Here is a 25,253-nt window from a genome sequence, read left to right on the forward strand (position 1 = left end):
GGTGCTGTGTGCTTTATGCCATGGAATATGAGATGTAAAGTATGCACTCATTTGTTTCCAAGCAGTACATAGAGAGTTTGAAAAATATTAAAGTTATGGTATTTTACTTCTGCTCTAATCAAAATACAAGATGGAGAAAGTGCAGAAAGTATTACTATCATGTGAATTTAGCCTGCTATGCAAAAAAATAAGTTAATGCCTCTGAGGATTGTTTGGTAGCGTCTTCCTTGTTGGAAAAGCACACTAATGCTCTCTAGGGTTCTGACTGACTCATTTAGAACTGCACATATTTGGTGCATATGCACTGACAGACAAAGCTGCACTGGTGATTTTGAGTCATTTATGTGTGTGTGGAATAATACCTCCCATCACAAGGAAGCAAAACAATCTTGAGCATCAAAATTTATCTTCACTCTATTGCAGTTGGAAGACTCCCGAGATGTCATTTACAGTGCCTGGCTTCATTCCACCAGGAGTTCTGTTACTAAAGAGATTCAACTCAACTGATTTCCTTTACTTTCAGGTCCTTTTCTTGCTGCTACAAAAATTCTCAAAATGTGGTTGAAATTCTTTTTGTTTTCCTTTTGGTATTTTGAGACAGGGTTTCTCTGTGTAGCTTTGTTGACCAGCTGGCCTAGAACACACAGAGATTCTCCTGCCTCTGCCTTCCTAGTGTTGGAATTAAAGGAGTGTGCCACCACTGTCCAGCTTGGTTCAAATTCTTGATGATCATTCTGTGAGAAACAAATACATCAAGAGTGACAATGGGCAACATGACATGTAGAAAACATGTTATAATCAAAATGGTGGAAGAATTAAATCTTGAAGTTCTTTATTATTGCAAGAGATTAAACCAGGGGCTTTTAGCTGAGTTCTTAGGACTAACGGGCACTCCATCCCACCAAACCTTGAAAATTCTGATGTCTACACACTCCAGTCTATATTTATGAAATAATTACAGTCAACAAAATAAAGCAACTAACAACAGAATTCCCTAAAATGCAAAAATTAAATGAAAAACAAACAAGCAAAAAGTGAATCTGTCTTAAAATAAAAGTTACATGCAAAGAATTGATCCTGGCCTCAATAATTTCAGAGAAAATAAAAACCAAAATGGGCTAGAATAGAAATAAATTGCCTGGTATGGAAAACTGTCCAAGGGATATAAATGGACAGGTGAGATGTAAGCACCATGGGAAAAACTTCATCATTGAAAATCTCTCCACCTGGGTAATAGTAGTTTATTGATTTAAATATTCTAATTATGATTATCATTTTAGAGGCCTCAGGCTCTGCTGGCACAACTGGTCATCAGTGTTGATTCCACTTAGAGGTTCAGACATCTGAGCACCTGGGCAGCACGGTGGCACTCAGCAGTGTGTGCTTCGGGTCTTCAGCTCTCCCTGGGCAGCATGCCAGCATTCTTTGTGGCAGCAACAGTGCCGTGAGCACCCTCTTCTCATTACACATTCAATACAGTGAGATACTCTCTTCATTTCCTAAGTAAAATATTCATGAATTTGTATTAAAATTGAACAAATCATACTAGCCATAGAATAGAAGTCTATGGGCATCAACGTGCCTTTAATGACCCTAAATAATCCCTAATTTCTTTTCAGTGCCCTCCTAAAGGTAGAGAAAATAGTATCTGGGAGACCCTCAGTGGGTAAAGTGCTTGCTGTACAAGCATAGGGACCTGTGTTTGGATTTCTAATGCCTATGCAAATGTGGGCACAGCTGTGCACATCTGCATTCCCAGCACTGGAGGGGCAGGGACACAAGGGTCCTTGGAGGTCACTGTCCAGATGGCCTAGACAATCAGGGAGCTCCAGGTTCAGTGACAAACCCTGTCTCAAAAATGCAAAGTGGGGAATATTTCAGGAAGACACCTAGATCTTTGTCCACTATTATGGCTGCACCTTTATATGTGTATTGCACACACCTACGCCAACACATCATATACATATACATACATGCATGCATACCTGTACATACAACACAATAAAATAAAATTAGAAAAACTATTTCCCCTATAAGGTTATTATAGGGCTCAGATGAAAAGTGTGAAGCCAATAAGAATAAATAATATTAATTAATACTGTATTCTTAATGATGCTTACAGCTTTTAATTTAAGAAATCCCGCCGAGCAGTGGTGGCCCAAGCCTTTAATCCCAGCATTCAGAGTCAGAGGCAGGCAGATCTCTGTGAGTTCGAGGCCAGACTGGACTGACAACCTCCAAAACAATACAGAGAAAACCTGTCTCGTAAAAACCAAAAAAATTTTTTTCCTTTATCCTGCAACATCTAGTAATGCTACCGCCCAAATAGGACTTCCACTTTTGGTGACTGTAATATGACAGAATCGTCACATTTTCTCATCTGAGTGCTGACAGGACACACTTAATCTCAGGTACTTGTGTGAGGCTTGGGGTGAACTCTCCTTGGAGTCTGCAGCAGCAGCCGAGCTTGGCTCTGGGCTCCTGTTCTCTGCTGTGTACTGCAGGGGGAGGGGGGTCCCAGCTCCCAAAAGCACACGGGCTTTTCCTCTGGGCATTACAGTTATCTGCCTTTCAACTACTAACTGTAACTGGGACCTGAAAACTGCTCCTCTTATAGAGCTTTACTGAGAGAAAGTTTCACAGATCTGGCAAGGTTCTGATAGAAAATGCCATACTTACTGGGGGGAATTGACAAGGGGGTTTGTTTAAAGGTGTGTTCATCTCTGATCTTCTTTGCCAGGGTACAGCAAGTAGTGAAGGCTCTGACACAGCGGGGGCCTATTTTCACACGTTCAGCTCGTTGATTACACGTTTCATATGTATTAAGTAAAGCTCCGTCATAACAGCACTTCTTTAGCATTGGATGTTTGTATGTAGAAACTGAAAGGATGTAATGACAAGTCCTTATCACCAAACAGCCCAACACCTGGTAGGGATGGATCTCAAGGACTATTTTCTCTGCCATCAAAGGACTCCCTCACCAGATACATATTGGGGAAAACAAATATTTTACATAGATTAGGCATGAAAATAAAAAGAACTGCTTTCCTCAGGTTAAGGATGTGGCCGATAAAATCCTGAGTTTACAGACTGAACATTTCTGAGTGATGAACTCAACCCCACATGCATCATTCCCCCACCTGCTGCATGTTAATTAGGGGAAGCCCGTGCCTTATGCTCTCTGGTCTGTGAATGCTACAGGTATCACAGTTTACAGCTTGTGGAGTACCTTGTTCCTGTATTTTCTCTTTCAGGTAATGTTCTGGCTGGAGACTCACATCTTGGGCTTCACCTGTGAGGGAGAGAATGGCATGGGGGAGAGTGTTCAGTATCACATGGTTGTCATATTACGTAAAAGCAGGTCTTGTTCCTTGGATGTCACCCATAATGCACTGGTCAACTTAAGAGTTAATCCTGTGTTTACATAGCTGCATAAATCAACACTAAAGGTTTATTTTTCCTAACATCATAAAGGTAGAAAGATCCTCCCTATGCCAGGCTCCCCGGGGGGACTGCACCCCTTCTATTATGAGCATGAACCTACAGAGTCTGGCTAGCTTTCTGGGGACTTACAGGGAAATTACCCCAGGCTCCTGAACAGCCCCCCGAAGCATTCCAATACCTGGAATTCCAATTTGGTGCTGCAGATCACGTATTGGCATGAGAGTTATTTTGTAAGCTTTATCTGTGAGAGAGAGAAGGGTGTGGGAAAGGTATAAAATCTTTCTAAAACAGCTCCCTGACAGCATTCTGTTCTACATCGTTGTGGCCTCCTACAACCTCTAACAAGCACTGACTCCCCAGCCTTAACCCAACCAGGACTTCCCATCACCCTGGCCCGGAGCCTCGTCCCCACCTGGGAAGGGTTTGCATCAGCTCCATTACTGAAAAGAATTACCAGGGAAAACTAACTTTTGATAAACCAATCTATATGGAAGATTACCGTGTTCTTTGACGTCAAAGTGTGTGGTTCCATTGATTGAATCATCCTCTCTGTATTTAGCTTTAATTGTCCATCTACCGTATCTATGGACACCAGATGTTTGAAATCAGAGATATACCAAAGTGTGCAAATTTATCAAGAGGAAATCCAGTCATTTCTAGTTTCAGAGGTTAGAATATAAGTATATGAGGATACATACACACATACACACACACATGCACACACCCTAAGTAAAAGTTCAGAGGAAAGATTTTTAAACAATAATCAGACAACTGAGCATCTCAAAAGGAAAAGAAATTGTTTAACAATTAGTTTTTCATGTTGTATACTTTCCCTACGTCCTTTATCTTAATGTGCTAATTTTGTATGGAGAACTGATAACCATTTCAACATTTACTTAATCCCAGAATTCAGAAGCTAAAATCACAATATAGTAAAAAACTGATAATAATGTCTCTGGATGGCATGCCAATGATGAAATTCATACGTCATATGAGCAGAATTGTATTGGAAAGAAAGCACTGCTTGTTTAAAGAGTAAAATAATCTGTTCAACAACCTTCATTCAAAAATAGTTAGTGAGGCTGGACAGTGGTGGCAGCTGCCTTTACTCCCAGCACTCAGGTGGTAGAGGCAGGTGGATCTCTGAGTTCAAGGCCAGCCTATCTACAGAGTGATGACGAGCCAGGAAAACACAGAGAAACCATGTCTTGAAAAACCAAAAGCAAACAAGCAAAACAAAATTCAGTGAGTACTACACTGGGATAAAAATATCTGGAGCAAGACAGAAGACCCACTAGACTTTAGAGCCTCCAGACCACGCCAGTTCAGATGTTCACACATTCTTCCTAGCAGGTTTGATTAGGCAACTGACTACATACATCTCCTTTGGGAAATGAGAAAAATGTCTACCATGCAGATAAGGGATGTGATCAATGGAGGTGAATGTCATGGTTACCATGACTACTATCAGCAGTTCACCAGGTATTTTACCCAAGTGCCTACGATGCTGAATTGCTGAGCTAAAATGAACCGTGTAGACAAGGGCTTTGCCCTTAAGGGGTTTAGAGTCTAACACTGGGTGGGACACATAAATAAATAATGAATAAGGCACAGACTAAAAAGAAAATACATGAGACAAGTGTGTAGAGATAGAGAATAAAGCAGACATTGCATTGTATTCATGGATGGTATTGTGATAAGAATGGTGTTCCCGTGTCCAAGCAAGAGGACCATAGAGGAATGTTCTGTGCAAAGAGGACAACAGACACCAAGCTGCTAAGGCTGGAGATGGATTCCTATAATGTGCCATGGGACATTGACACGAGGAGAAGTCTGGGAAATAAGAATCATAATAACATAACAAACTCAGTTCTGCACCAGAAAGCCTAAGGCACTCTAAGAAATTGTATAATTTAAATCTTCCAGAATATCACAACCTTCCAAATTTGGCTATGTTTTCAGGAACAATGTTTCCAAAACGAACTAAATACAAACTCCCCAGAGAGGACAGAGGAACAATGGCTGGGAAGTGGTTCTACTGAAAATCTGTGTGGTGGCTGCCTTGCCTTAGGCATCCTGCTTTATGTCCCTTGACACAGGGATTGTGAGCGTTTCATTTCTGTTTGGCAGCTTGCTCTCTTATTGTGATTTACACACATTGAATATGTATTTCATCAACTTCGAATGCACCTGGTCTTAAATCTTGGCATATGAGGCCAAGTAGAATAAAATTTCCTACACATCTGCACAGACAGACAGACACATACACACACACACACACACACACACGCACACATGCACGCACGTTTTCATTAAACCCAAGTCTCTGCACCTGCAAGCCATAAGCATACTTCCAATACACTATAATCCAAACCAACACTGCCCATAAATTGACACTCGGTTTGACTTAAAAGGAAAAGGACTACTTAAAGATTTGTTTCTCTTCTAAATTTATTACTCTATGTATAAACAGAATGGATAGGAAAATTTGGAACTTTCTCTCTCTCTTTCAATCCGTGTGTGTTGTGTGTGTGTGTGTGTGTGTGTGTGTGTGTGTGTGTGTTGGTTGAATGTGTGTGTATTCATTTATTGAAACAGACTTTGCCATCTGCCATAGCTAACTGCTAATGCCTAGATTTAAGTAAGCCTCTTTCTTCAGTGTCTTGGAGATCTGAGCCTCCTGATGTGATGGGAAGTGTCTGGTATCTGGGATCCACTCTGCTCTGCTGAGAAGTGGGTGTGCCTTCTGCATCCTTTGGAAGGCTTCACATGGCCACCTGTGTGCTGCCTGGGTCAGCAGGGGTGGCTCCACTTACCACTTCTCTACCTCACAACCAAAGTCCTGGGTGTGTTTCTCAGAAAACAGTTTCTATTACATACTTCGGGTTAGAAGGAATCTTGAAGTCGGGAAAAGAGACAATTCCAGTATGATTGTTTCCTTGTAGTGTGCCAACTTCTGATCCTTCAGGGTCCTGTAGGGAAGGAAGAAAACCCACCTGTCTTAGTTTGTTTTCTGTTGTATAAAAGAATAACTGGGACCAGGTGATTGTCTAAAGACCAGAGATGTGTTTTGTCCCACAGTGCTAGAGTCTGGAGTTATAAGGAGATGACACTGTATGCACAGGGGAGCGGCCTCGTATCCACTCTGAATGGGAAAGCAGATGGGCAAGCAAGCACTTATGAAGAGTTTGTTCTCGTGACAAGACATTCTGAGAAAGGGGCAGCCCTGCTCAGTCCATACAGCTGTGAGGGGAGTACCCTGGGACTGAGGAAATACTTACTACGAAAGTTAAGACAGCTTCCTTTGTAACTGCCTCTAATTCATCATGCAGGGAATAGATGCCAACCTTTACTGCAAGAAAAGGTGATATCGTCAAAAACTTTGGTAAACAAGGGCGATTCTAATTTTTGAGACAAACTACTTCAGGGTGAAAATCATATAAAATATATTGGGAGACATTCTCAAAGATTAATAAAATAAAATAGTTTAAAAACCTCTTCAATGAGATAAATCTTATTAAAAACTGTAAGTACCCTTATAGGAAAATATGTATTTAAAAGAAAGTTGTTGGTAAACATTTGTATTAATAAAGATTCCTTCACTTTAAAGCAATTCCTCAAGACTTACTACTAGTGAGCAAGACAGTTCACTTTATGAAAATGCTTACATACAACTTGCTGGGAACATGCATATAGTATAAAATTAATTATATCTGTCACTGGGCAACCATTATTGGGAATTTCATACTATCAAAAGGGTGAGTTCTACTGTAGACTATATGAAAACATACAAGGCTGCTTTACATTAGGACTGAATTGTTAAATGGCAAGATGGTGTTTGTGAAGATAAGGCACTGTGATCATGTGATTTTTGTTACATTTGCTGCCCCAGGTCCTGTGGGTGCTCTCTCCTCATTAAGAGAATAGTAGCTGCATCCCAGAACGGCTGGTATTTCAACATTCCAGGCAAACACTCTTTCACAAAGGCGTATCACTCTATTTTCTTTCTAAGAAGTACAAGTTAGCCTGTGAGTCACAGACCTTGCTCATCAGCCTCCCAGGTGCTGGGATTATAGACTTGTAAAACCAAACCCTACAAGGTCCTCTATTTTTACATTTTGTATGTGTCTCAAGCTGATTTATTTTCATTTTCTTATTCATTTTTATTTATTTTAAAATAGACACACAGATCCAGGTGGTGAGGTGGCACACACTTTAATCCAAACACTCGGGAGGTACAGGCAGAAGGATCTCTATAAGTTGGAGGCCAGCCTAGTCTACAAAGCAGGTTCAAAGACAATCAGAGGCATATAAATCCTGTCTCACAAAACAGGTTCAAAGAAGAAAAATTAGGTGAACATTTGATGTGTTTTCATCCTGCATGTAGATTTTCATCTGTCAAGTGTAAATTTGATCCCTTAAAACATCTTCCTTATCTTTGCTTATTGTGCTCAGTATTTTTTAACTTAAAAGTTTTTATTTTTTAGAATTACAATCAGGAATACTATTATTGCATCCCTAATATTGCTATACTTACACACACACATACACACACACATATACACACACACACACTCATCTAATATTACTCTTATGCTCATGTGTTTAGGGCTGACTACTCAGGATTTCATCAGCTGTGGGAACTCATTCCTGAATAAACCCAACTCACCCTCTCTGCAGCCGCTGACTGCCTATCACTCTTCATCTAGGTGAGGTCTCCAAAATTTGCCCCATCTATGCTGGTATCTCAACTATAAAGATTCACAACCATTCAAAACACAGAGAATACATGACCATGGGCTGACCACCACTGAACTGTAAAGCTAAAACAAACCTCATACCTAAGATCAGCTGCAACTCTGATATTCCAAACTGTGGTCTTGTCTGACTCTTCTTCCTTGTTCTGAGATAGCTGTACTTTTGAACATCATTCCTAATTTGGGAGAATTAGTGTGGCCTCCCAATAACACAGATACAAAGAGGACAGTCTCCAGATGACTCAGCACAAAAGAAGCAACAAATGTTTAAGCTATCATTATGATTTCAGTGGCTTTTTTCAGTTTTAAAACTTGTTTTTAATCATCTTAGAATATTAATCTTAGTGTATCAGAGGCAAGATCAATAAAATATGTATATTGAAGTCAAGACTATATTGAAATGTCTTCATTGTGGTAGACAACAAAGTAAGAGTGGTGAAATAATCACACACCGAAGCCTTGCAGTGTTCTGTAGGAGAGAAAGAATACACTTAAGTAAGTTCCCAGGAGCATGCGTGCTGTAAGGACACTCCCTTGGCTTTGAGAGGACAAGAGAGGTCTGAGGTCCTATCTCAGTGATGCAGCCCTTGCCTGGGATGCAGGAAGACCCTGGAGTTCTATGCCTGGCCCTGACGAAAGGAGAGGAGACAGAAAGACTGTGTGGAAATGTGAGAGGGTGGCAGTGCAAGCCGTGACTACAGGGTCTGTAGGGATCCCTGAGTACAGGGGGACCAGCAGGAGGTCCTGAGGCAAAGGAAAGGAGAGAAATGCACTGTGCAGAGGAAACAGCACGTGGTGCCCACCTCCATATGGATGAGAGTGGTGGGAAGAGACCTGGACTGAGGTCAGGATGACTGCAGTCCATGGTCGGCTGTGGGGTACAGTAGGAAAGGGAGCTGGGGAGAGGGCGGGACACGGGCTACACAGACTGAAAGACTCTGGACAACATTCTAAGGTCCTTCATCCTAGAGAGTCTGGGAGACTTGAGCTTTTAGTCAAAGATGCTTAAGCTATAATCCTTCAAGTATCTTCGCATTAAATACACCAATAGGATAAAGGACTTTTAGAATAACTTCACAAACAGAGATTACCATCTCCTGTACCAAGTCATCTTGTTGGAGTCAGATCAGCATTTGTGGCAATGAATCTGTCTAAGCTGGTGGCAACATCCTCACCCTGCCTAGGTCTTTCTTTCTAAGACAGTGTAACAGGTGATCCTGCCAAATGGGATGATGACCACACCGTCCTGTTCCACCTCACTGTGGACATCACCAGTGTCCACCAAAAGTAGAAGGTCTCTACTGTACACAAGGTGAAAACAGAACAAAGCATGCCAATTCTGCTTCTTCTTTGAGTCCTTCCCTCCGAGTATGATGAAAACCACCAATGATTCTTCTCAGTCTCCTCCCAACACATGACTTCTTGGACAGATGTCTCTAATTGTCAGGAGATGGCAAGTGGCAGGTGAGAAGACAGAGGTTTCACAAGCAATGCGGACATGATTTCTGTGTCTGATTGTCGTTTCTTTGGGGGAATATAGGGTTTCCTCCACCACAGTGTCTTTCCTCTTATTAACCTCAAAAGTAAAACTGTAGATGCTAAACGCTGCTTAACAGACAAGTTCTTATGTGGCTAACCTTGGCCATCAGCGTCTAGGCATCTCTGTGAGCAACAGTAATATCTGCCAGATGTCTAATTCTCTTCATTTGGATTCATTTTTCCAACATTGGGACAAGATACTGAATCCAAGAATGTTTTACAACAAGGTTTAAGATATCATTCCTCAAGGCCGAAATGGTATTTGCAGTTATGTCTTCTGTATTTTTTATGAATAAATTCTCTACCTAGGCAGATGATATGATCATTGGTTATGTTATTATTTAGCAATTCCTTTATAAAATAAAGTGAAAATGCTATTTGAGCATATAAATGTCGTTAGGATTCGAGTTTCTCTTGAGTAAAGTGAAAACCTGTCTCCACTCAATTTCAGATGTTACAACTTCCACATAATTTTGTCATTCTTCCCTGAAAGGGGCATCAGATACTCTACCGGGCTGCTGTGGCAGTGTAGACAGGCTTGTCAGTATGGATGAAGAGAGAGCCATTGTCATGGATGACTGGCATTTTTTCTGATTTTGAAAAATGCTTCGACACAATTTCCAAATACACATATGAATATGAGCTTGGTCCTTCAGCCAACTGTTTGGCCTGAACCTATAAAACAACAAACAAACACCACGATCAGAAAGTGTGACTGTAGAGTCCTAAAGCATGCTGATACTGAAAGAAAAAAACTACCACTGTAATCTCATAAGACTAAAACTGAGCTTGTGCATTGCATCATTTTCAAAGAGGTGCACTGGGCTGGAGAGAAGGCTCAGTAGTTAAGAGCACTGGTAGATCTCCTAGTAGACAAAGGTTGAGTTCCCATCACCCACATGGCAGCTGAAACCACCTCTGACTCCAGTTCCAGGGATCCTAGGCCCTCTTCTGTCCTCTGTGGTTATTGCACACAATGGAACCCAAACATACATGCAGGCAAAAATACACATACACATGGACTTTAAAAGATAATAATAGGCCAGTTGTAGTGGTGCATACTCTGAATCCAAGCATTTGGGGGGCTGAGGAAGGCCGGTCTCTGTGAGTTCAAGATCTACCGAGCTAGTTCCAGGACAGCCAAAGCTATTAGACTATCTGGTATGCCTAACCACCTTATTGGAGTCAGATCAACCGTTCTGGTGATGACTCTCTGTCTAAGAATGTGGCAACATCTCACCCTCTCTAGGTTGTTCCTTTTCCCAGCCTTGTCTTGAAAACAACAATTAATGGTAATCATAATAATTAATACTACTATAGTACAGCACTACAGAAGTTGAGGCAGGCAGATCTTGTGTTCCAAGTCTATCTAGGACTACACGCTGAAAATTTGTCTCATAAACATAATCAGCCAGACAAAGTTACTAAAACCACTACAGGAAAAAAAATAATTTAGGTTGCCAAATACCCTTCATAGTCTGTGTCATAATAAAATTTTAGCACTAAGCATTCAGAAATCTTTTTGGTGCCATTTCAGATATATTTAACAGAACTCTTATATGAGTGTTAACTGTTATAGAAACTTGTAAGAAACCTTCGATTTATCAGATTCTGGATGGATTGGTTTCTGTGTTCTCTGTGCACAGTGTCCTGTCAATGGCCTGGACACTTCTCATCACATCACAGCCTCTGTGCACACATCATAGATGCCCATTCAAGTTTGCCTATGCCATTGCCATCATCACCTTTATATCCAGTGATATGGGGATTGCATATATTAACACAGATCATCAAAGGAAAGCATATTTCCATGAAAATCTAGGGTTCAGAAACACAGGGGTAAACTTAATCACTAAAATCAACTGCATTGAGGTTATTACAAAAGTTTGAAAGCAGTAAAAAACAAACTATCGATTTTCTGTGCTGAGATGAGCTATAGATGTCTTTGAGTTGTTTATCTACCTAAAACAATACTATAGCTTCTACCATGCCTTCTAGCTTGATATTTTGTGGTACGGCTGTGGGTGTGGGGGTGTCTCTGACTCTTTCACAGGCTCTTGGGACCCTTTTCCTCCTACTGGTTTGCCTTGCACAACATTAAAATGGGGGTTCAGGCCAAGTGTTATCCCATCTCGCTATGCCATGCCCAGTGGATATCCTGGGAGGAACTGCCCTTTCCTGAAGAGAAATGGAGCAGGAGTGGATCTGGAGAAAAGGCAAGGTGGCTATGGTGGTGGAGAAACAGGAGGAATGGAGAGAGGGGAAACTGCAGTCAGGATTATTGAAAACAAAAACAGTATTCATTAATTGTGGATAATTCAATTGAAAAAGTGGACTCAAGGACAAGACTGATACAACATGTTTAATTAGCAAATTTACTTTGTAGTGTTAAAATAAAATTAAGTACATGTGTATCAATGTTTAGAATTCTTCCATGGTCCTCAGACTCCTGAGATGACCAACGAACGTAGCTCAGTGAGATTTCCTGTGGGGACTGATAAGTCTTGTAACTATGCAGTCCTAACACATGACTAGTGCCCGTGAGGAACTCAAGTATTACACCAGTTGCAGTTAGTTGATTGAATTTAAAGACAAATATGGCTAGTGGCTACCATGCCTCATATAGAGTAGCCAGAGAAAGTAAGAGTTTGGAGAAATGAATTTAAATTTTCATAAACCAAGTACTTGGGATGTATTTTTTACAGAGATTAGAATATTTATTCTCAAGATCATCATTGAAATAATTTGTGTTTTTTAGAATTGATTCTAAGTAATGTTTTTCAGTTGAAACCATCTACAACTCCAGCCCCAGGGATCTGAAACTTCTGATCTCCCTGGGTACCCACAGTCATGTCACAGCCATTCAATCCCAAAAGCACATTCATATAATTGAAATTGAAATTGTTCGGGTTTTTTTGTTTGTTTGTTTTTTGGTTTTTACGAGACAGGGTTTCTCTGTATTATTTTGGAGGCTATCGGTCCAGCCTGGCCTCTAACTCACAGAGATCCGCCTGCCTCTGCCTCCCAAGTGCTGGAATTAAAGGCGTGCGCCGCCACCACCCGGCCGAAATTGTTCTTAAAGATGAAACAAGATGCATAAGCTCTTAGACAAGTTAGCTGTGGTAGCTAGATGATGATGACGATGAAGGTGATGATGATTATTGATAGATATATAGACAGCGAGATTATGTAAAGATGTATGATAGATGGTAAATAGATGATGGAAAGATGACATACAGATGGAAAGAGAGATGACAGATGATACATAGATTAGATAGATAGATGATAAATAGATAGATAGAAGATAGATAGATAGATAGATAGATAGATAGATAGATAGATAGATAGATAGATGGTATAGATACATTTAGATTGATGACAAAATAAAGCTAGAGATAAAAAGAGAGACATTACCACAGAGTTCAACAAAGCTCAGCAACTTGTTAGAATAAGTTTTGAAAACTATATTCCAATACATTTGAAAATAAGACACAGGTAAATTTCTTGAAACATATGACCTATCAAAATTAAATTAAGAAAATGTGCACAGCTTAAACCAATCTATAATAAGCCAATGGGATTCAAATGGTAGTAAACTTCTAAAAATGCCTAACCACAGTTTTAGTCACAGCAGACCCTGTGCTGACCACATTACTTCATAAAATAAAAAAGAATACATCCTTTCTAGTTTGTTTGATTTTTAATATGAGACCAGAAAATCTTGAATCTGTTAGAGGAAAGCATCGGAAGACACTTCAAGAGGCAAACACAGACAAGGACTCTCTCTGGACAGTACTCCAACAGTTCAGGAGACAATGATACCCAGAGCCAGCAAACATGACTGAAAGAAATACTTAATGTTTTCTGTACAAGGAAGGAAACAAGTGAAAACGTGGCACCAATAACAGGAGAATTTTTCCTATACATTTGATGGAGAATTATTATCTAGAATAAAGGACTTTTAAAACTAAGGACTAAAACAAAATGAAACAAAACTCCAAACAACACAAGCAATAAATTGGGTAGTGAAACGATCCCACAGTTCATAAGCAACAAAGCCCCGACTGCTGACGAGCATATGGAAACCTGCTCTACACCCTTAGCCTTATGGAAAACGCCAAAGAAACTGAGACCCCATCTCCCTCCAGTAAGAGCAGCCATCCTCACAATGGTGATAAGAGCAAGAAATGCTGGTGAGGATGCAGGGAAAGAGAACCCTTGCTATTGCTGAAGGGAGTGCAAACTGGTGCAGCCACTAGGAAAACCAGTGTGGAAGTTCCTAAAAATAGAAGTACTTCTGGCTAAGCTATAGCACTTGGGCATGTACCAGGGGCGATAAAATACAACTTGGTAAGATGTGTTTGCACTATTCATGATACCCAAATTATGGAGACAGTCTGCTTGTCCATCAACAGGTAGATGGATTCAGAAAATACTGCCAGGCTAGTAGAATTTGGGGAAGAAGAAAGGCAGAGATGAGTCGCCAGCCAGCCACAGAGGAAGCAAGATGAGAATGCCTTACTGAGAAAAGATACCAAGTCATGTGGCCAAACACAGATAAGATTATGGGTTAATTTAAGTTGTAAGAGCTTGTTAGTAAGAAGCCTGGTCAATAGGCCCAACAGTTTACAATGAACATAAGCCTCTGTGTGTTTGTTAGGGACTAAACAGCTGAGGGATCGGTGGGACAGAAACTTTCATCTACAATTAATTACTGTTTACCATCTCATAACACACAGTTGTGGAATGATACTAATGACTATCATTTTATTAATGTTCAAGCTTTGCACAAATTTTACCAAGAAGACATAAAGAAAAAGAAGAATAAATACATACTGTTAACACTGCCGAGTTTTGGTATTTATTTTCTGGAGATAAATTAACATAACCTGAAGAATAGGTCCTATTTTTGTCAGGATAACTTCTTATAGAGATTGTCGCATCAAATGCTTCGGTGTAGCCATGAGCTTGAATTACAACATTTTCAGGTGCTCCAGCATGGAAGACTTTGGGTGTTGAAATACCATAGCTGTTGAAAGAGGAAAAGAAAGGCTCACTACCTTTGCAGGTTTTCTCAAATGTCTGATATGTTTTTCTTTCACTCCAGATTAATTTTAAAAACCTATTTTAAGACAGTCCGTGGTGGCATAAGCCTTTAAGCCCAGCACTGAGGAGGCAGAGGCAGGCGTTTCCCTGAGTTGGAAGCCAGCCTGGTCTACAGAGTGCTTTCCAGGACAGCCAGGGCTACACAGAGAAATCCTGTATTAAAAAAACATTTCAAATTAAAATTAAGGTCAAAATTTATTATGCTGGAAAGCATAAGATTAACGGGAAGCAACAAGTTATAATTAAGCCTAAACCACAGCTATGAGATAAAAAGCCACCAAGAATAATGGCCTGAGTTTGATCCCAGAACCCGCATAGAGGGAGGTGAGAATTGATTCTTAAGGAGGTGCCCTTTGACCTGGCTATGTCTTCAGTGTGATATGTATGCCTCCCTGCACCCAGACAAAAATAAATACGTAGTTTTTAAAAGCTGAATGTGGAACTCCCCTTCACATAAACCTTGGTCCATATTGATGTATTTATCAATCATGCAGTCTGCGCATGGGAAGAAATTTAATCGTGTGTATTTTTCCTCCTCACTCAGAATTCCGGGTCTTTGGGCTTGCACAGAGTTGGGTATTGCTTGGGTTGTGTCTATTTTTCTGCACACATCTGTATGGCGTCCCCTCATTTCCTGCAGGCTCTATCTGCACATCACTTTTGTCAGAGAACCTTTCTGTCCAGAGCCTTAAATGTAGCCTTTGGTTTCTGTACTCTCCTGTTTTCTTTATGCTACTGGAACTGCCTGTCCCTATTCATCCATTCTTTCCATGGCTCATCCATTCTATCCTTGCATATTTTTGATCTTTCATTGGCTGATTCATTGTGTCATTGGCTCATTCGCTTGTCATAAGCTCATTTATTCTGTCATTGGCTCATTCATTCATTGATTCATTCATTCACTCAGTCATTATCTGCTTCTTCAACTAGAATGCAGTCTCTAGGAACTGTTTTCTCCCATCCACACAAACTATTACAAGGTAGGTGTCGTAACAGTTGGCTGGTTTGTCATCTTTCTTGGACTGAAAATGCCTCGACACTTATTAAAGCACATCTGGTCAGTTGAGTCGATGCTGGTTTCAGGGAGTCAACTAAGGAATGTCATCCTCATACCTCGAATGTGGATAATCACAACATCCCACAGACCAAGGGATCCCATGCAACGGGGAGGGAGCTGGGTTGAGTGCAAGCATTCTTTATTTGCTTCTGAGTAGAACCCATGGACACAGATCATGAGGGTCCAGGTTCTGGTAATTAATCTACCTGTCCCTGAGCTTCAGTTGCTTGTCTGTCAAAAAGGAATACATAAAAATAGATGGCAGTACTCATGGATGACTGTGACCTTGTAATGAAGTAGAACTGTGTGACAGGCTTACGCATTAGTCCACGTTTCCTGGCATTTGTATTTCTACAGTTCTGACATTGTCAGGGAGGAAGTGAAGTGCTGAGCAGGAGACTACAGTGAAATCCTGTCTCCCTAGCAGTGTGACCCTTGACCCCTCACTTCTCCTGTCTGGACTTGCCATCCCATGTGGACTGAGCAGGCTCTGCACATTAGCCAAGGCCTATAGCACCGGTTAGCCAGGGAGCTGAAGGCAGAGTCTCATGTGGACACATGAATTGAGACCAGCCCAGACAGCATAGTGAAACCTCATCATAAAAAGAAGAAAAGACTTTGGACTCCCATCCAACAATGTCAAATGCACTCTCACCCTGAACTCTTGGGGAGGGTCTAGGCCCTGCCCTGGATGAAATGACAGACTATGGACACACACATGGACGGCCTCACTCTCCCTGGGGAAACGAAAGGGATATTGGGAGATTGGTGGGAGGGCATGGGAGGAGGCGAGGGAAACGGAGAGGGACCTAGAATTGACATGTGAAGCAACCTTGTTACTAATTTAAATTTAAATTTAAAGATAAATAAGAAAAATTAAAATACATTGATGATTATTAGTGATTGGTTTTATAAGACAACCCTATTGGAGTTACTTTGACATCAATGCACTTAGAACAGGAAAATTCAAAACTAAGTGTCAAGTACAAGTAGGTGATAAATGCCAAATAATTGATTATCCTAGTTTGACTTTGCCATCCCAAAGTAGCAGTTGTGTTGTTAGCTGCTCCCACTAACCGAGATGTGTCCTCAGCTCTCTCATGAGCAGCTGAGACTTTCCATTTGTTATCTCAGGAGGGGACAGTTATTGTTGAATCAACACAGCCCTGAATCTCCCTTTCACTCCCCACAGCTAAGATGACCAGGGAAATGAAGATGGCTTGTTTTACTTACGTTTGTTCCTGTCCCCAGCTTTTGTCCAGGAAAATTAAAAAGCAAAGTGTCCACCAAATGCCCATGGCTGGAAGTGGCATGCACCCATGGGCATGACCTTCTTGTAGCTACTTTTCTTTTAAGTAAACAGAGTTGGAAGAATTTGGGTAAATTAGCTCTCTGGTTAATTATTAATGTCAGAGAAAAAGATCTTCAAGTGAGAAAGCTAAAATCAGAAATGGGCACATGAGGGTGTTTTAATGAACATAAAATATGATTAACATCCTGTCATGTCCAGTAATAAAGACCGGAGTGTTTAACATCAACTTAGACCCAGGGACTTATTTATTTAATTCAAATAAAAGCAGGGGCCTGGGTGCTTGCCAATGTGGGGGAAGGCTTGTTGCGGGGAGCCAGGAGTCTCTGCCTCTGGCTGTCTTCTCTCAGCCAGGTCCTTTGCTCTGACATCCTGCTACCTTCAAACTTGATTCTGGCAAGTTCCATTTGTGTCCAAGGTTGACAGAACACTTACTTGGATTTCATTTTAAATAGATGACTTTAGAATGAGTTTGGCCAGGCCTTAAATTCCAGCACTCAGGAGGCACAGGCAGGCAGATCTCTGAGAATTCTAGGCCAGAATGATCTACAGAGTAAGTTCCAGGACAGCCAGGGCTACACAGAGAAGCACTGTCTTGAAAAACCCAATAAATAAATGATAGAGATTGAGATCGAGATGGATGGATGATAGATAGATAGGTAGGTAGATAGATAGATAGATAGATAGATAGATAGATAGATAGATAGATAGATAGATAGATAGATAGATATAACAAGTCTGAACTATAGAAGTAGCAGGTACTTGTTATAAGCAATGGTAGCTTAGGTCTATAGAGGCTGTCCAAGGACTAGGTCCCATGGTCCAACCCAGTATAGAGAATTAAATGGAGAAAAGTTTGTAACTACCTGGAAACCTAGAAGAGATGCTCATGTGATTCCATGGTCAATCAGTCACATAGTCCTTAAGAGGAGATGTGTGTCTGTGAATGCATTTGTCACTCTTCCAAAATTTGCATGTCATCATCATAGAACATTTTATTTTAAATGTTCATGATTTTCAGGTAAGATTTCAATAGTTTAAGACAAGAGCACAACATGAACAGAGATGAATAGTATTTCCCATGACAGCTGATTTTCTTCTTTTTTAAATCATTTTTTGGTTTTTGGATACAGGGTCTATGCATGTAGCTAATGCAGTCCTGGAACTCACTGTAGACCAGGCTGGCCTTGAACCCACAGAGATCCACCTTCTTCTACGTCCAGCTTGCTGAGATTGGAAGCATGTGCAACTACACCTTTATACAGCTGATTTTCATAACTCCTTTATAATTTAAAAAATGACACAAAAGTTACTACCTTTAATTCAACTTATTTAATATTTTATGTGAATTAGAAAATTTTATTTACATTTTCCTTTTGTTAGTTTTCATTTGTACATTAGTATTAATTGCATTTAAAGTTAACAGAATAGATGTCCTGGAGATGGAAGTGTATTTCAGTTGGTAGAGGGCCTGATTATCATGCTCAGGGTGTGGTTGGAGGCCCAGTCTCTCATGAATATCAGGTGCGGTTGTGTTCCCCTGATATCACAGCACTCAGGAGGTAGAGGAAGGAGGGTCAGAGATTATAGGACATCTTGACCCACATAGTGAATTTGAGACCAGCCTGTGGAACATGACACCCTGTTTATAATATTAATATTGATAATGTTTTTGATGATGAGGGGAAGGAGATATTAAACACAGTACTATAAGTCAGAATATTTGGTCACATTGGCAATGGTAACCCCCACTTTAATTAGTAGGGCTTTATTTATCAATACTTTAATACTGAATTTGTTAAAAGAAAAGGGAGTGGAAAGAAAAATTTTATACACTATTTCACTAACAGTATTTCTTTTATACATATCATTGAAATGGAAAAAATCTGCCCCTATTAGTCAACTATCTAGCTCATTTACTTCCAAAGAAACCTGTAAAATGATTAAGCTGGGTTGCAAAAGACGGGTCAGGTTAAAGCAAACAGTACCTTGTGATCACTTTCAGAAAACAAAACCTAAAAGCTCGAAAGACCGCCCAGTGGACAAACGTAATAGCTATATGTCAAGTGAGAGCAGTGGTGCATTTTTGGTGCTATAAGGGCCAATACTAGGAAATAATATTTCCAAACCACTCTTGTAGAGAATGTTTAAGGAATGACAGTTCTCAACAATTCATAGTCTTGACTGATTTCGAGAAATACCTCATTCCTTTCTATCTTTCTTTTTTGGACAGGGTTTCTTTTTGTAGCCCTGTGCTCAGCTCAGCTCAGCTCAGCTCAGCTCTGCTAGAAACCCTGAGGGTCAGCGATCATCCGGCAACCTTCACCTGGCTTCTGGGGACCAGAGATGTGCTGGCTAGTTTTTTGTCAACTTGACACAAACTAGAGTCATTCTGTAAAGGGGAACCTCAGTTGAGAAACGTCCCCAATCGATTGGCCAATGGCAAGCCTATGGGGCATGTTCTTGATGGGTGATTGATGTGGGAGGGGCCAGCACATTGTGTGCATTGTTTGGCTGGTCAGGTGGTACTGAGAGCTATGTATGCAAACAGGCTGAGCAGGCCATGAGGAGCAAGTCAGCAGCCGCACCCCTCCATGGCCTCTGCCTCAGCTCCTGGTGCCAAGTGATGTGGACCTGTGAGCTGGAACGAGCCCCGTCCACCCCAAGTTACCTTTGCCATGGAGTTGGTCACAGCAGCAGGAAGCCTGAGTAGGACAACCTGGTCCTCAGAGCCTCTCTCCATCTGGGTCCTGCTGGGGTCTCCTTTAACCACATCTCTTTATTGCTTAGTAAGTGTCTGTGTTGTGAAGGGGCTCCTGGAAGGTGAGTCAGTCAGATACACTATGGCCAGGGGACTGAGGACAGACGCTCCAAAGTCACAAAGAACTTAAATGACTGTCCTGTCAGTGAGATGTTCCTGTCAACTGTAGAGTTTTTATATTAACTTTCTGTGGTCTTTGATGGAGTTGAGACAGATAGTTATGGTTATGGTTTTCCTTCTTTATGATAATGATACGTAACATAAGAAAGTTTAGACTCACAAAGAAAGGATAGATGATAGATTATTTTCTTTAAATTTTGCCAAAAAATGGACTAAATATTATTAACTGTACTTCCTATTTGATAACTGTTTTTGGTATATATTTTACTATGTTAAAGGTAAAACCCTTTATTGTATTTAGACAGACAAAGGAGTTGATAGGGTAATGCCCTTCTATATACATGTTTCTCTTATTGGCTAATGAATAAAACACTGTCTGACCAATGAGGCAGGAAGATAGCTGGGACTAGAATGAAGAGAATTCTGGGACAGATTGGCAGAGCAGACATGCCAGAAGAGAAGGCATGTTGGCCACCAAACAGTAACAGTCCAGACACTCCTCCAGTAAGGTAAGACCACGTGGAAATACTAAGATTAATAGAAATGGGTTAATAGTTAAGACTGAGATAGCCAATATAGTCATTGTCCAAAAATTTTATAACTAATGTAATGTCTCTGTGTTCATTTGGGGATGAAGTTCAGCAGAACCAGCCTGGACAAAGAATCTCTCATTACATGCCTTTACCCTTTTTCTTTATCTTTTTCTTTATCCTTTATCTTTATCTTTTCCTTTCCCAAGCCTTTGTATATTTTTAAACACGTTGTAAAGCCCTGAGAGATTTTTCTTTATCTGAATCTGTCTTTACTGTATGTCTCTATCTTTTCCTGACCACAAACCTTTTATCTGCTAAACAGCATGTTTAAATTAAAGTGGATGTTTTAGCTGCTGTCTTTTTTCATGGCCACCGGTACATTTCCTGCCAACAATGGGAGCTGTGCTCACTGCCACAACTATTAAACCTTTTTTGTCTGTATGTGTAAAAGCTAAATCTGCCATGCAGCATGCTGTGTGACTTGGAGATGTGGTCACTGCTTCCACCAGTAACTCACATGCACCATAATGGTTGGGTAGCAGGGCCCCTTAAAAGAGCTGTGTTGTAAGAGCCTCTGCTTGTCTGTTGCAAACCGAGTCCATCTGAGAAAATGCTGCTGCCAAGAAGATGTTCTTGACTCTGTTCTTTTGTTTAGAATCCTTTTTAAAATTTTTGTCAGGTTTTCCATGTACATTCATGTCCTCCATTGGTGGTTCCATTTTGAAGGTGGGGTATTAATGAGTTCGCTAGACCCAAGATAAATGACAAATAGTTGTTTTGGGGGGGAACAGCTTATATAGAAAATAGTAAAGACTGTTCCAGAAGATGCAGTCTCTGCTCTTTCGATGTTCTCTGCCACCCAAGAGAAAATGACCACCCTACACTTCTCTACCTTGCAATCATGTCCCAGTCTGCTGATTTGGCAGAAGGGTGGGGTCACTAACACAATTCATTGGCAAGGAAAGGTGCTACTCCATATGTTAGCATTTATTTACAATGTATTCAAGGGTGCCTGAGGATTCAGAAAGCAAAGTCAGCCACAAGCCATAGAAGCCAGGTACACACCTTTAACCCCAGCTGCCGGAAGGTAGATGTGGTGGCACACACCTTTAAGCCCAGGATGCAGGATTCAGGAGTACGTAGTGATATATTTGCTTCTGTACCTGTAGCACTGACCACGCCTTTTGGGCATGGTCACTTGTATTGACTTGACAAGTTAGAAGGGAAAACTCAGGGATGGAAGACCCCTTCAGGTTGCGGACAGCATCCGGGTGGCAGGGTCTACATCCATGAGCAGGATTGCCCAGAAGTCACTTGTTTCCTGTGTATATTCTTTTCCCCAAATAAACTCCACTTCATTTATACTAGGTCTAGTGAATGCTGATTTCCACGCCCACAAAGCCAGATGGATCTCTGTGAGACAAAGTCCACCCACATCTACACAAGATTTATTCAGTCCTAAGTAGAAACAGCTCACACAAAGGTGATCTCAGCACCTGGGATCACACACCTTCACTCCCAGCATTAGGGAGGTACATAAGACAGGAAGTATCAGACATTGATTCTCCAGCTACCCTCAAGATGAGGCATTCATTCTACAGCTATATTGAGAATACGAATGCCCATGCTGTTAGAAGTAAAAGCTCTCTGGTATCCTGGCTGCTGTGCTTCCCTGATCTTCAGGTTGAACCCTAATATTTGTCTCTGGGTCTTTTATTTTTCATGTTACAGTCATGTTGGCCTGGAAATGTCGATGAACCCCAGGCAGGTTTTGAGATTGTGATCCCTCTGCCTCAGTCTATTGAGACGTTAGGATTACATTTGTGTAAGTGCTATGCCCAGCACCATAGACTGTTTTTTAAATTTTATTTTATGTGTGTGAGTATTTTTGCTACATATTCTAGTGTTTGGTTCCAAGCTGGTGCAACAACTGTTTGGGAAGGAGAAGGAGGTGTGACCTTGTTGATCCAGGTGTGTCAGCGTGGATTGGCCTTGAGTTGTCAAAAGCCCATGACATCCCCAGGTAGCAGTGTCCCTTTCTCTCTGGCTTGTGCTTGAGAATCAGACCGAACTCTGCTACTGCTCCCGCTCCATGCCCGCCTTCTTGCTGTCACCTTCTCACCATGCTGGCCCGGGACTCTAATCCTCTGGAATCATGATCCACCCGGGACTCTAATCCTCTGGAATCATGATCCCCCAAATTAACTGTTTTCTTTTATAAGGTCTTGGTCACAGTGCTTTGCCATGGCAAAAGAAAAAAACTAAGCCACTAGACCCAATATATTACAGAAAACAGAATTGTTCTTTGTTTTTTCTGACACTGGCTTACTTCATTTAACATGTTTTCTTGTTTCATCCGTTTTTCTGCAAATGTTGTAATTTTGTTATCTTCTGAAAAAGATCTGTTTTAAGTGCATGAGTGCATACCTGTGTGTGTGTGTGTGTATGGGTGTCTGTGTGTGTGTAGCTATGTGCATATGTGAATTATGGCGCCCTCAGAACCCAGACAGGCACAGATCCCCTGGAGCTGGAGTTACAGGTGATTGGGAGCTTCTATTCAGGTGCTCGGGACCCAACTTGGATCCTCTGCAAAGGCAGAGTACACTCTTAACCACTGAGCTTCCTCTCCAGCCACAATTTTATCTTTCTTCATGGGTGAATAGAACTCCATGGTGTCTCTACACTACATTGTCTTTATCCTTCATTCAGTGCTAGGCTCTCAGGCTGATCCCTTAAATCAAGTGTTATTTATGGCTGTAATAAGAATGGGTGTGCAGCTATCTCTCTCCTATGTTGACTTTTACATTATGGGTTCACACCCAGGATTTGTATGGGGGCATATGGCAGTTCTAGTTTTAGTTTTTTGAGAAATCTTGATACTGATTCCCTTTCCCTCACACTCTCACCAGAATTTCTCTTGATGGCCACTCTGACTGGTGAAGTAATCTCTATGTAGATTTGATTTCCATTTCCCTGACGGCTAATGTAGGCATTTACTCTGAAGGAAAACACTGTGGAGAAGAGTGGGAGGTTCATAAGACTCAAGGCTTAAGGAAACTCAGGAGTTCAGGAAGCTCATGAACCTAGGCTCAGAAGGCACTGGGTGTTACCAGATTTCCAGGACTCTCCCTGAGTTTCTGTAAGCTTATACAATTGCTAGAGGAGAAGACATGCTTAGGGGGACTGCCTGGAAATTTATCAGGAAATTGCAGGGTTGCAGCTTTCTCCGTTCTTTACCCACATTAGGGTGGGTCTTTTGGAAATTCAGGTGCCCCAAGTCACCGTATGCTGCTGTAACCCCAATGCACTCTAAGGGTCACCAGGCTGGACTTGTGTAGAATTGTTTCTTTGATCTCGCATAAATACTCTATCTGGATAGATTTTGTTTGTGACTCTTCAAGAGGTCACACAGCAATCATGAGCATGCTTTCAAGTATTTCTGTTTAAAACTGCATCCAACTCATTTACTCCTTTATTGTTTGGATTGTTTACTTGGCAGTCAGTTTCTTTACACATTCTGACTAATAATTCCCAGTGAGATTAATGGGAGATAAATATTTCCTCCCTTCTGTATGCTTTATCTTCAATCTGCGCTTTAGGTACTTGTGCAATGTTTTTGGGGTGCATGTATGTGTGTGATGTTGGGTGCTTTCTATTGTGTTCTCCCCTGTTGTCTTGAGGTAGAGTCTCTCACTGAACTGGAACCTTCCATTTCTATAAGGCTGACTGGACAGTGGGATCCACCACACCTCCTAATGCTGGGATCATAGGGATATATAACATGCCTGGTTGACTTTGCTTTTCTGTTACTGTGAAGAGACACCATGACCACAATGACTCTTACAAAGGAAGACATTTAATTGGGGCTGTCTTACAGGTCACAGGTTTAGCCCATTATCGTCACGGTGGGAAACAAGGTTGAAAGCAGGTGGGCATGGTTCTGGAGAGGTTGCTGAGAATTCTCCATCTGGATAAGCAGGCAGCAGGAAGAGAGAGTCACATTGAGCCTGGCTGGAGCATCTGAAACCTCAAAGGTGACACACTTTCTACAAGAAAACCACACCTGTTCAAATAAGGCTACAATCCCTATAGTGTCCCTCCCTGTGGGCCTTTGGGGGATATTTTCATTGAAATCACCACACTGGCTTTAACACTAGCAAGAACAAGACACACACACACAAAAAAACATGAACCAACAAAACCCACCCTCTTGCTAAGGACTACACGTAGATCCTCAGGCTTACAGAGCAGGTGCTTGTGCCCATCAAGTGGTCTCCCCAGCCTGATGTGCAGCGTTTTCGTGTCTTGCAGGTCCATTTTGAACTCTTGCTCTAATTTTCTATTCAGAAACTCCTTGTCTATATCTAGAGATTAAATTTCCCCCTGTGTGTTTCACTGGTGTTTCCAATTGATTTCTCTACAAGGTGAAAGACAGGGATCTCTTTTCATTCTTCCACGTGGGCATATGGCTCTTCCATACCTTTTGTTAATGAGGCTGTCTTCTCCAACATATACTTTGGAGCTTTTGCTTGGATCAGACATGTGCAGTCATGCCCTCATTCCTGTGTCCTCTATTCCATTGTTTCTATATGTGTTTTGTGCTGGGATCATGCTATGTTGTTGGTTG

General features: G+C 41.2%; 1 protein-coding gene and 1 pseudogene across 1 annotated transcript; both read right to left on the bottom strand.

The window, feature by feature from the left end:
* Nucleotides 1-815: 815 nt before the first annotated feature.
* Nucleotides 816-9,847, bottom strand: LOC106022126 (complement C5-like). The gene is made up of 7 exons (XM_040741052.1): nt 9,839-9,847; nt 6,325-6,416; nt 3,944-4,026; nt 3,623-3,685; nt 3,230-3,292; nt 2,680-2,880; nt 816-1,499 (listed from the first exon to the last, which is right to left on the bottom strand). Exons 1-7 carry the CDS (start codon nt 9,845-9,847, stop codon nt 1,471-1,473), a joined length of 540 nt encoding a protein of 179 aa, XP_040596986.1. The 3' UTR covers nt 816-1,470.
* Nucleotides 9,848-10,216: 369 nt separating this feature from the next.
* LOC121138328 lies at nt 10,217-17,208 on the bottom strand (annotated as a pseudogene).
* Nucleotides 17,209-25,253: the final 8,045 nt, after the last annotated feature.

Source organism: Mesocricetus auratus, unplaced genomic scaffold (assembly GCF_017639785.1).
Source record: "Mesocricetus auratus isolate SY011 unplaced genomic scaffold, BCM_Maur_2.0 contig_12050_pilon_obj, whole genome shotgun sequence".
Lineage (NCBI taxonomy): Eukaryota > Metazoa > Chordata > Mammalia > Rodentia > Cricetidae > Mesocricetus > Mesocricetus auratus.